This window comes from Protopterus annectens, chromosome 1.part1 (genome assembly GCF_019279795.1).
Source record: "Protopterus annectens isolate FY-2018-M chromosome 1.part1, PAN1.0, whole genome shotgun sequence".
In the NCBI taxonomy this organism is placed as follows: Eukaryota; Metazoa; Chordata; order Ceratodontiformes; family Protopteridae; genus Protopterus; species Protopterus annectens.
Genome location: NC_056726.1, coordinates 601,155,041 through 601,168,650, shown reverse-complemented (window position 1 = coordinate 601,168,650; position 13,610 = coordinate 601,155,041). Strand labels below are relative to the sequence as shown.

The 13,610-nt window shown below is 39.6% G+C and overlaps 1 protein-coding gene across 1 annotated transcript in view; it reads left to right on the top strand.

Moving 5' to 3' along the window:
• DISC1 (DISC1 scaffold protein) overlaps window positions 1-13,610 on the top strand; it is a 2,387,713-nt gene that overhangs the window by 1,848,394 nt on the left and 525,709 nt on the right. Inside the window, exon 10 of the mRNA XM_044077020.1 lies at window positions 533-593. Coding sequence (XP_043932955.1) covers window positions 533-593 — 61 coding nt within the window. The remainder of the gene's footprint in view (window positions 1-532; window positions 594-13,610) is intronic.

Sequence of the window (13,610 nt, the reverse complement as noted above, 5' to 3'; positions counted from 1 at the left end):
GACATCTAGGAAGTGGTGTCTTAAGTTTTAACATTTTATTGGAATGAAGCATTAATGTGCAAGAGTTTATGTTCTAAATAATTTATTGCAATGAGAAATGCAGTCTATGAATACATCAAATTAGTTTATTTTCAGAGAGGATTATTGCATTGTTAAACTCATAATGATTATTTAGGATGCAGGAATTTCTCTGCAGTGGACTTTGCTGAGTGTGGAAGCCATTGCTTTTGTGAAAAATATAACAAATCCATAACTCATTCCAGTAGCTAGAGATCTTATTAGTTTCATTGACGCATTCCACAATGTAAGATGTGTATTGTTAAACTCATAGTGATTATTTAGGATGCAGACATTTTATGTAAGCAATCAGCAGTTTCACATTGTTTACAATTTTATGTTTCCAAAACTACAAATCTGCGGATGAAAATTACCTGCAACTGTTATGTATAAAAAACTCTTCTCAGTTATGTTACACAAGATATATAGTTATAGTCTGGATTATAGATTTACCATCATGTATTTTGTTTTACAGAATGGAATTTAAAAGAAAGTGCTACAAAATACGTGGAGATGTTAGAAGATAAGCTGCAGAGGTAAGGTGTATATTGCTTTGTTTTGGTGCTTGCTCTACCAAGGTTACAAAGTAGAGGAGTGAAACTTAACAGTTTGACCAAGTGCATTTCATGTACATGAGTGACTGTTTTATATCTACCAATTAGTCATGTAATAGTTAAGAACGGGACAACTCATTCATCTTTTTAAGAAGATATATTCATATTCGGCATGTGAAAGCTGTATAACTTCTGTTTTTCATACCGTTAAACAGAACCTCAGCACAAGCAATTGCTTGAAGTTTGGAGGTTCGTTGCACAGCTACTATTCAAATATTTATACCATGCGTTGAACCACTACAGTTTACATGATGAAAATGAATTGTGCAATTTCCTCTCCTATATGTTCATTTTCTTGCCATATGTTTTGCAAATATATAAAATGGAAAGTGAAGGAAGATTGAAAGACTGTGTGTGTGTGTGTGTGTGTGTGTGTGTGTGTGTGTGTGTGTGTGTGTGTGTGTGTGTGTGTGTGTGTGTGTGTGTGTGTGTGTGTGTGTGTGTGTGTGTGTGTGTGTGTGTGTGTGTGTGTGTGTGTGTGTATATGCGTCTCTACTCTTGGGATAACTGTACTGCTTTACTAATGTTGTTGTTGTTGTGTCTTTCAGCTTTTCCCGGTTAGGGGTCACCACAGCGGAACTCCAGTCCGCTAATGATTGGCAGTAGATTTTTACATGCCGAGTTGCCGGCCCTGACGCACAACCTTCAATGAAGGTACGCCCATTCACGCATGTCTCCACACAAAAGAGGCTCTAGCTGAGAATCGAACAGGACAACGTCTTACTGTGAGGCGACAACGCTACCACAGCATCACCACCGCAACTGTACTGCTTTACTAATACATGTTGTATATTACTGTATCAGTGACATGTTTCCATATCAGTGTAATATTCTTCACATGTCCATTTAGCAGAGTTAACATCAATCATATCCTCTGGTTTTTCTTGTCTGACTTTTGACACGGTTATATTTTAAGATGTTTCAGAGTGTGTGTTTCTTAGTGGACTGGCATGACATTTCTTAATTGTTTCTGCCAGTATAGTGAAGCAATTTACACTTTGATACTTATTTGTAAACAAATTAAATAGCAGAGAGCCATACTACACTGATCTCTGAAGGAGTTGCCTTATTGATGGGTTTAGAGGAAACTTTACAATGTCAGCATTTCATGTCTTGTGAGTGACCTGGGAAAGTCTAATGATAATCTGCTACTCCTGTATTACAGTGATGGTGGAATTCCCAGTGTCAAAAGCTTCTGATAGGTCCACAAACAATGCTCTTATGAGAAGTCCTGTACTGAAGGGTATCTGATATAATGAAACTGTGATGAATATGTGACATTGTCAGCACACTTCTCCTTGCGCAAATCTAGTATGCAGATTTACCAAGGTACTAGACCAACTGACAAAACATGCTTTGTCTAAAAGTAATATATATATATCTCTACATATATATATATATATATATATATATATATATATATATATATATATATATATATGATTTCCAGATTTCAAGGACTGTCTTTTCATTGAGATTGTCATTCATGATCCTTGTGCTTGGTTTAGATGTTGTTTGAGCAAGTAGATGGAAGAATTTAATAGGCAGGTCTTCACATCTATGTACTGAAGTTCATATAACTCAGTTGAACTGCCTATAGAATCACAGAGTAAGATAAAGTTTGGAAACTGAATACTAAGCACTCTGGAGAATATTAGGGTCCAACCTAACACTCTCTTACTAGGCAACTTCAACTACCCCCTCCATTAACTGGGTAAACTACTCATGTACCAATACACTTGCCCAACGTTTCGTGGAGTTCATTAATTCCAATGCCCTGAACCAGCTCATTTTTACCCCCACTAGAGTTAGCAACATCCTTAACCTGGTCATTACTAACATGGGCGACCATTGCTCTACACCAATAGTCAGCTCCTCCCTGTTTAGATCCGACCACAAACTAATCACCTTGGAAATCCACATCCCTCCCACCCCCCAGCAAAGGTAACCGCCATGAAAAACTTTTCCAAAGCTAACTTTGGGATCCTAAAAACAGAGGTGGCTAACTTCATGGCACCCATGCAAATGGAGAATAGTTGCGTGACTGCAGAATCATACACCAATGTACAGTACGAACACGTACACAAATGCATGGATCTCGCCATACTCAATAGAACCAAGGCACTCTCCTCCAAAAAAAGGAAGCCAATCTGGTGGTCCCCTGCCATAAACAAACTCTACAATAGAAGGAGGAAACTGATGAGCAATAAGGTGAAGTCCCAAGACTGGAAAAACTCTCTTATCTGCCTCAACAAAAAGTTGAGATCCCTTATCAAATCAGTCAACTAAACAAAACATAAGCCAGCACACAGAATGGGGAAAAAAGGACTTTTAATAAGTCTTAACAGTTACAGGCCAGTTTCTGCCAAAGGCCTTTATCAATGTCAAATGCAACTGTGATCATGAGTCTATTTATAGACAATAACAAACCTGCCACCACCAATCAAATTGCACCTAAAACGTAAACTGAAGCATAAAAAATAAAATTCACAAAAAATGTATAAAAAATAACAGTAAATATATATTTTACATAATAATATTACATTATAAATGATCATTAAAACCAGGTGGGAATAATCCCCCTAGTCTAACTATCCAAGCCTTCTCTTTCTTATTAAGTATATTATGCCAGCCAGCCTTAGAAAATTTGGGACCACACACTTTATCAATAATAATAATGAATTGAAACTTAGCAGTAACATGACTGATGGTATGTTTACATAATGCATTAGTGAGAACCTTGTTCCTAACATTACTAAGATGTTCAGAAATGCGTAGCTTCATGGGTCTTGAGGTCTGGCCTATATAAAATGCTGAACAGGTACATACAACAAGGTAAACAACCTAGTCACTACTACAGTTAAAAAGTGTATTTATCTGGAAAATCCGGGGCGTGTTTTTGCTGGTAAATTCTTTAGTTTTAACAATATATTTACAAAACGTACAATGACTACAAGGGAAACACCCCACCAATTTAGTACCATCTATTGTTTTTTGAATCATATTGGTTGATTGGGGGTGACGTTTATAAAAATTAAAACATCCACCCAAAGTAACCCCTCTACGAAATGAAAAAGAACATCTGTTGTCCAACAGTTGACATAACTGGTCATCTGATAGAAGAATATCCCAGTATTGTTGTACCAAGTTCATAAATCGATATGTATTCCTACCAAATGTAGTTACAAATCTAATTTTAGAATCTGAATTACACCTATGACGATGGCATGGAAGTAATTCCTTCCTAGGTATTTTGCTAACTTCATTACTAGTTCTCAGTAAATGTATTGATGAATAACCACATTCAGAAAAACGAGATGTCAATTCAGTATTGAAGTAAGAAAGATCGTGGTTAGTGGAACACATATGCTGAATTCTCATATATTGAGATTTGGGAATATTTTGAATAATATGTTTTGGATGACAGCTGGATGCATGCAACAAAGTGTTAGTGTGATACAGTTTCTGGAATACTGAACTTGCCAGAGTACCGTTTGGCTGTCTGTTCAACATCACATCCAGAAAAAAAATGGATTGTATATCAAAATGTACTGTAAATTGGATACCCTATTTATTCTCATTCAGATATTGAACAAACTCCTGTAAGAATATGGTGTCTGATTTCCAGATCATCTAGCAGTCATCCAAAAACCGCCTCCAAATATCAATTCCTTCAATAAATATATTGTGACTGTTTTCATAGATCATAATATTCTCAAAATATCCCATAAATAAATTGGCGTAAATGGGTGAAAATGAAGCACCCATGACTGTGCCCTTAAGCTGTAAATAACAGTTTCCATTGAAATAGAAAACATTCCTCATAAGGGCATGAACTGTCAAACATAAAAGAAAAGTATTAAAGCCTGGACTGTACAATTATAATTCTGTCAACCAAAATTCCAAAGCCATAAGGCTGGCCCAATGGGGAATACTGATGTACAATGATGTAACATCAAGGGTACAAATCAGCCACCCAGGTTCCAATTAAGTGTCCGATATGATGTTAAGAAATTCTATTGTGTCCTGTATTCTAGCCCTAACTGCCTTTAATAAAGGTTTCAACTATTTTTTAAAATAAACAGAAAGTGGCTCTGTTAATGAGCCCTTTCCTGAAACTATTGGTCAGCCCAGTGAACTGCTGATGTTTTTATGTATTTTATGAAGGAGATACAGATACAGATATTGTGGCAATGGATCTTTAACTTTAAGATGGAAACAAGTTTTATCACAAATAATTCCCTCACTCACAGCAGTATCCAAGAACTCATCAGTTTCAACCTTGAATCGAGATGTGGGATCAATAGACATTGTCACATAAACTCTACCATCCCGTAATTGCTTATTTGCTTCAGCAACATACATGGACCAATCCATCACTACTGTACACCCACCTTTATCAGCTTGAATAATGACTAGATTCTTATCCATATGTAATTTGCCTAATACCTGCATCTCTGCCACAGTAAGATTATTTGGATGGGAAAAACCTTGCTTGTTAAAACCAAAATGTAATTCTTTAAGAATGCATTTTTGGAAGATGTCGACGTGTTTATTCATGGGTGAGATAAAAGTTGAAGGATGAAATTTGAATCCACATTCAGTGAAGTCATCCGTGACTCTATTTTCCATGTTGCTGAAAAATAATTTAAGGTTAAGCAGTCTACAAAAAGACATTAAATCATCAACAAAAGTATTTTCAGAGACAAAAATCCAGGGATAAAGTTAAGACCTTTATTCAATAGCCCATATTCAGACACAGATAGTACAACAGATGAAATGTTTAATGCATTATTTATACTTGTTTCGGTTCCAGAAATTGCAACATCACTTCTAGGGTTAATTTTGGATTGACATTTGTATTTGTGTTTGCGGCCCCCCCTCCTTCTTCTACCCCTAAAGCGGTTCTACTACTACTACTACTATCTTGTTCTACATTGCCCAACTCAGAGGAAACACTCCTCTTGTGCACTGGTGAAGTTTGAGAAGTATCAGTTTCTGTATCTGTGTATGAGGAGGATTCTTCCCCTGAATTGTCACTGTTAAACTTTTTAAGAATTGATTTCTTCCTTTTTCTTTTTCGGCCAGAATAAGAGACATCAGTTTTGGCGAACTTAATACTTTTTACTTTTTCAAATGGCCGACCCTGACTGTAATCTTTAAGATCTCTATTAAATTTGCGGAGCTTACGTTCTTTTAACTCTTTCTCAAAATTTAACAGATCAGCACTTTATTTTTGCAAACAATTTATATATGCAGGTAGACCCTCAAATTGTGTAGCTTCCTGACAAATGGTTGTAACTTCAGAAATTAGGATCTCAATTCTGCGTTTGTAGAACGCGTGCAAAGATTTAACAAATTCCATAGATGTATTTTGTTGTATATTAGACCAAGCCATAAGTAACATGTTATCTGGTTGTCGCACCAAAGGCTTAATTCAAATTCTTAAGCCCCTAGGTGAGATACCCTTTTCTATATATGCCCTGAAAAGCTTGACATGCCAAACACTGGATCTTAAGGTTTTCATACTCTTGTAAAGTTTGTCAAACATAGATATGCACCCATCATCTAGGGATTGATTATTATTGTTGACCTGCTCATTACCCTTAGATAACCCAAAGACCTGGATTTCCTCTTTATACACTGATAAACCCTTCAAAATATTGATGAGATCCATATTAAATCAAAATTAAATTCCTGAAGTGTTGTCTAAATAGGGTATAAACACTTTACAAAAAAATAACACTGCACTAATATATCTTATTCAACGTCTGACCAATAATATATGCACCGGGCAAAGGCCCTCATATGAACAAATCAAGAAGAGATTTAAACAACCAGATAGTTGACATATAGTTAAATATTCAGCCCCAAACCCAAAATTATAACAGCCAAATAACCTTAGTCCTATCCCAGCAAGATCAAAAGATTATTAGATATTTTGAAACAAACATCGCCCTACAAAGAATATTCCAGAGTTTAATTATTACACACCACATGTAAAGAAAAGTCCATAAAACTTGTTTTATCCAGGGTTTATCCACAAATGCTTGTATGCACAAATAAAATATAAATCATCATCCTAAAACAGATACAGCCATAAATATATAAATCAGTTCCGTTGTTTCAAAACCACTTCATAGACCCAAAAATAGTTGACTGGATACACCAATATCAGTTGTAGATTGATGTCCTAAAACAGACACAGCCTTTGAAAATATAAAACAATTCTGTTCTTTCAAAACCACTTCGTAGACCCAAGATGGTTCATTGGACACAGTTGAAAGCAGACATACATTTCATTAGTTCAAACTATTGTACCAAAAAATGAAAAGCACTTCCGATGTAAAGCAAAAGTCACTTAGTTTCCCCAAATGGATGACAAAGTCAAAGGCAAAAACTCGTCTTACCACTGTCCCACAAAAAATCGGGAAGCTACTAAGTGAAATTAACAGATGCAAACCTTTGCTGCTTCATACGTCATTGTCAAAAAAAGTACTTCCTGTCTGCTACATTTGAAAACATACGGTTAGAGCCAAAAAGATTTGTTTGTCAGCTGCATTAAAAAATGCACTATTAGGGCCAGAAAGATTTATTTAAGATGCCCCAAACGCTGATAAATAAAGTCCAAATCTCCAGTCTGTGCCAAACAAACACTGCCCAAAAAATGTTTATAAAAGACCAATATCTCAGCATGTCATGTAGAACCAATGATGTCTTCACTTCAGAAATGGTGTTTGAAAAAATCCGCTGGAAAAAATATGAATACCTCTTACTGTTCAATTCATTTTAAAGCCACAAAGTCACAAGGTCACTGCTACTCATTATGTTAAGAAATGTAGTACATCCGCACAATTCAAACCTAAAAAAAGGGTTGCACCTCATCAAATCCTCTAAAGATAGGTATGAAAACAGAATTGCAGCAGATAGCAAAGACAACCACAAGGCCTTCTATAGTTATGTAAAGAATCTCCACTGCAAAACCCAGATTTGCTTTGAGCTACTGAACAATGGTTACTCCTATACCTAGCCAACAGATATTGCCAGTATACTGGCCGACAGATTCAGTGCCAACTTTACCCCTCCCCCCCCAAAGACCAATCACAATACCAGTAGACTGACAGCCACCCAGTATTACCGCTGCACAGGTTAAAACAGCACTGTTCAAGGCCAAGAATGCAGCTTCTATGGGACCTGACAATATCCCTGGTTGTGTTCTACATAGGTTCATAGGTAGGTACTAGGCTATCTTCCCAAGGGCATTTATAAGCCTAGCCAGAGTGTATCTGCTTTCACCGCCCCATTGATTAATTATCTGATCCTCTGTCAAGCAGAGCCAATAAAGTGATCCCAGGGGTGTATTTTCTGTTACCCATCCATTCGTCAAGGTTTCTCTTGAAGAGTGTTAGTGAGGGGCTCTGCCTGATGTAATTTGGAATTTTGTTCAAAAGCATGGGGAGTCTCTGTGACAGGAATCTATCCCTCCAGCATGTTATATTTATTGTTGTGGCGAGGTTTAGCTCACTAGAGTGCATGCATCGCAGTGACTTGGATTTCTTTAGGTGGAGCATGTCCATCAATTCTGAGTTGGACATGGCTTTGTAAGTCAGGCAGAGATCACCTCTGAGTAAGCGATATGCCACTGAGTACAGCCAGAGTTTTTTCAGTCGGGCTGCATAGGACATGTGTTTGAGACCAGTAATCCTCTTGGTAAGGTACCTTTGTGGTCTTTCCAGCTTTAAAAGTGTCTTGTGAGGTACATCCCAAATGGGGCATTGTACTCTATGATGGGTCTAATGAGTGACGAGTAGAGGGGCACTATAACCTCTTTATTTCTAGATGTGAACCCTTTAGTAATTAGATGAGCCACATAGAAGGATTTCCTAACTACTTTGGCAATATGATTGTCAAAGGAGAGATTACTATCTACCTAGGTCCCCAGATCTCTTATTACCTCTTGTATATTAAGGGGCTGCCACCTATGTGGTAATTCGTGGGTGTTTTGTTTTTCCCAAATGGGATGACTATGCATTTTTTGGCATTTAGCTTGAGGCCATGACTTTGACACCAGGTGTCCATCTCAGTAACGCCCTTTTGGAGGATGTCCATGTCAGCCGGAGAGTCAATTATGGCTCCCAGTTTGCAGTCATCGGCAAACTTGGTTAGCCATAGTCCTCCTGTGTTTGCCTGTATTTCTGAGAAGTATATGCTGAACAGTAGGGGTCCCAGGACCGAGCCTTGGGGGACACCACTTGTGACTGGTTTAGAGTTGGGCCTAGAGCCCGCTATTCTTATCGTGTGAGTTCTGTCTGTAAGCCAGTTGGCAACCCATCTTGTCACGTAGGGGTTTATGTTCAGGCTGGTGAGTTTTTCTGTAATACCTGAGTGGGGAATGGTGTCGAAAGCCTTGGCTAGGTCAAGGTAGGCTGTGTGAACCACCTTTCCCTCATCTATGGCCTTGGTGACTGTTTCGAAGAAGTCAACCAGGTTTAGTAGTCATGATCTGCCCTTAACAAAGCCGAACTGGGTTGGTTCAAGTGTTTGTAGGTTCCCAATGTCTTTGTTAATGAGTTCCATGATGATGGACTCCATAGCCTTGTAGACCAGGCTAGTCAGGCTTATGGGACGATAGTTACAAGGGTCAGTTGTGGCCCCTCCTTTGTGGAGAGGAATAACTGTTGCTGTGCGCCATTCTGTGGGCACGTAGCTTGTAGAGAGGCTGAGGTTGAACAGTGTGTTTAGGTGGGGGGTTAGTTCGTTCTGTAGTTTGTGCAAGACGCAGCCTGGGACACCATCTGGTCTCATTGACGCTGTGTTTTTGGCTTTTGAAAGGGCTGTTTTCACCTGTGCGTCTGTGATTTTTGGGACACTACACTTTTCCAGTATTGTTGTGGGTCCTTTTGGAGGTGAGAGGGGGTTGAAGTTTACACTGAATCTATCTGCCAGGATGTTGGCAATCTCAGTAGGTTCAGTATATTTTGTGCTATTTTGCACTAGTTCAGTGCATATCTGCGAGTTGCCACTTAGATTTTTAACATAGCTAAAGAAGGCTTTGTGGTTATCTTTTGAATCCTTGGCTATTTTTCTTTTGAAGTTATCCTTGAATGATTTCATGAGGGACCTCAGTTTCTTACTGATACTGATCAGGGATGTCTTTCCTTTTTGGGATTTGCTTTTGTTCTGAACTAGTTTCTTCCTTCTGTTGTATAGCCTTTTTTTGCAGGGGTCCACCAAACTGGTTTCCTTCTCTTAGAGGAGTGAGTCTTGGTTTTGCTAGGGAAGGCACGATCCATGCATCCTTGTAGGTGCTCATAGAGTGCATTTGTAATGGTTTCTGCATCTTGGGCAGCGTTATCCTTTAGCGTGGGGGCTGTGAAACTTACCACCTCTGTCTTAAGTAAGGTGAAGTTTGCTTTAGAAAAGTTTTTTACTGTGGTTTCCTTAGTTGGGGGTGGTGGTGAGGTGTGGACATCCAGAGTGATTAGTTTATGGTCTAATCTAACCAGTGACGGGTTGACCTTTGGTGTGAAACACCTGTTGCCCATGTTGGTGATGACCAGGTCCAATATGTTTTCACCTCTGGTAGGGGAGTTTACCAGCTGATCCAGGGCATTTGAGTTGATGAATTCCAGGAAGTGCTGGGCCTGGGAATTTGTACTCGAGCAGTTTTCCCAGTGAATGGTAGGGTAATTGAAATCGCCCAATATCAGGGTGTTTGGTAGGACCTTCATGTTTTCCAGTGTCTCCAGAAATGTGGAATGGTGGTCCTGGGTCATGGAGGGTGATCTGTAGCAAGCCACAATCTGCATTGCAGATTTGCCCATGTTAGTTGCACATGGATAATCTCAGAGGTATCATGCTGCGCCACTAACCTGGAGGTGTAGGTATCCTTGATGAATATGGATACACCCCCTCCTTTTGTGTTTCGGTCCATTTTCTGTGGCCGAAACGTGTGGTATGAGTTGTAGCCCGGTAGTGCTGGGGTGCTCTCTGGAGCCTTGAACCAGGTTTCAGTTACTGCGCAGATGTCAGCGTTCTCCATACTGAGGAGTGCTTCAAGCATGTGCATTTTGAGATTTAAACTCCTGGCATTGAGTAGCATAACCCTCAGTTTTTTGTTAATTGTGCTGTTTACGGAGGTGGGTTTGACTTTTGAGCCTTGCCTAAAAAAGGCACTATGGGGGCAGCAAGAGCCTTGGCCAGTATTTGAAAGCCTAAGGGTGACAGGTGAAAGCCATCTCTTGCGAAGCAATGCGGCTTGTCGAGAATGTCGTCCCAGGCTGGCAGACACTGGATCCCCTTTGAGTGACACCAGAAGCTTAGCCAATTGTTGAAATTGATCATTTTTTCTTTATACTGAGGTATCATTCTTGGTGAGGGCAGGATACTACTCAGGGTCAGGGTCATACCAGCCTGGGATACATGATCAGAGAGCTCTTCCATGTCTCTTTTCATGTAGTCCAGGGAGGTACATCTCAGGTCATTCACACCAACCTGAACCATGACAGAGTCATATTTGTACTTGTTCTGGAGTGACCTGAGAGCTTGTGTTTTGTGGCGGATTCTGGCTCCCAACAGGCAGCTAACAGTAACCTTCTGCTTGTCCAGCCTAGTGAGTGGGACATCAGTGTGCCTGACTATAGAGTCACCTATTACTAGTGTGTTAGGTATGTTATTTCGCCTTAAGGGCTGTGATTGTGCGGCACACTGATTTTGTGTTTTATGTGTTGTCTGGTTTGTGACTGGAAGTGCAGGTTGTTTGGGTGTCTGCTTTGGAGGTCTCTGATGCTTTTGCAGGTTTTTATTTAGAGCCTCCGAGTATGATTTTGTGTATTTATGTGTATTTTTTGCCAGTGCTGTTTTAGTAGGTCTGTGTGCAGCTGGAGTTGTGGTGCAAGTGTTAACCTTCTCCTCTTGACTGTCTGTTCCAGTCTTGGGTGGAGACAGCTTAGCTTCCAGTTTGGCTGTATAATTGCATCTCTCGCATATGTTAGTGTTTTGTGGTAGGAGGAGAGGGTTGTTTGTGTACATGAGGCAGTTGTAACATTGCCTCAGGATACCCAGATTCACCAGCTGGACTGGAGAGTGCACCTGAAGTTGCCCTTTGGTCATGCCTGAATAGTAAGGTGAGCTGCTTAGTCACTTGGTTTTGGAGGGATGAATAAAGAGCCTTGCCCTACTGGGCAATCAATGTCAGAGTATATTAGTGCTTGCTATTAGGTCTGAGCAAGTGCTGGGCTGTAAGAGGCTTTTTGAGTGCTTAGATTGAGAGTTAGACTAGTTTCAAGGGAAAAACTGAAGAGGAGACTTAGTGGAACCGGGAATAATTTAACCGTAGCTAACTGGCACTGCCCGGTGCGCAAAACCGTGCAAACGTGGTTTTTATAGTAGGGAAATGAAAGAGATACAAATTAGCCCAAAATGGCCAATAAACTACTAACTTCTGGGCTGGAACCACTCCTCCAGGTACAGATAGGTTGCTCAAAGCTCCCCTCTCTCACAGATGTACAGAGAAACTTCCTTCTATCCAAGTAAGGTATGGGCAACTCAGAAACTAGTATCACAGCCCTGAATTCAGCACTAGCCTGAAAACTGGACTAGACTAGCTTAGAAAGGTGGGAAACAAGGATTTTTTTTTTTTTTTTTTTTGTTTGTTTTTGAAAAGATAAGGCAAAAACAGTAAAAAAATACACTTAAAACAGCTTTAAACGACTACAAACGATCAGAAAAGGCTATCACACTTTTGTGTGTAGCCTACAACAGTTAAACAAATTATTTAAACAAAAAACTTTTCAAAAGTGCAGGCAGTCAAATAAGTACAATATGTGAAAAAAACAAGCTTTTAAATCACAATAAACGCTAGAAAATCTGTGTTTAGCCAGAAAACAGTTTAGTACAGCAAGAAAGTACAGAAAACTGATACTTAATCACTCCAATGTCTCTCTCCTAAGCTTGAAGGCTTGTATCAGTTTAAGGCTTTCTAGTGCTACCAGTAGGTTAGTTACAGGAAAGATGGGAAACAAGGTCAGATGTGGTATTTTAAACCAGAAAGTTGAAAGTGACGTACAAACTGTCCAAATGGTCAATAAACTACAATTTCTGGGCTAAGAACCTCTCTTCTCATGGTAGACAGGCTACCTAGTGCTTACCACTCCCACTGATAAGCTAGAAGGCTTTTCTTCTCCAGCACAGAAAGGCTTGGGGGCTCAGAATCTTACTAACAATCCTGGATACAGCAACTCTGTAACTGGACTAGGCTATTTATAGGAAAGGTGGGAAACAAGCACAAGTGCGGCTTTCAAACCAGAAAGTTGAAAGAGATGGAAAAAATACTGCCCAAACAGCCAATCGCTACAATTTCTGGGCCAGGAACCACTCCTTTTGTGGTAGATAGGCTACCTAATGCTTACCACTCCACTGATAAGCTAGAAGGCTTCCCTCCAGCACAGAAAGGCTTGGGGGGCTCAGAAGCTTACAAAGAGTCTTGGAATACAGCAAATCTGTACCTGGACTAGATTAGTTACAGGAAAGGCGGGGAACAAGTACAAATGTAGGTTTTTAAGCCAGCAAGTTGAAAGAGATGGAAAACTGCAAAAACGGCCAAATAAACTACAATTTCTGGGCCAAAACTCACTCTTCCTGTGGAGGATAGGCTACCTAGTGCTTACCACTCCCACTGATAAGCTAGAAGGCTTTCCTCCAATACAGAAAGGCTTGGGGGCTCAGAAGCTTACTAACAATCCTGGATACAGCAACTCTGTAACTGGACTAGGCTAGTTATAGGAAAGGTGGGAAACAAGCACAAGTGCGGCTTTCAAACCTGAAAGTTGAAAGAGATGGAAAAAAACTGCTCAAACAGCCAATAGCTACAATTTCTGGGCCAGGCTGGCAACTCGATACCATAAAACTCCACTGCTAATCATGAGCGGACAGATGATC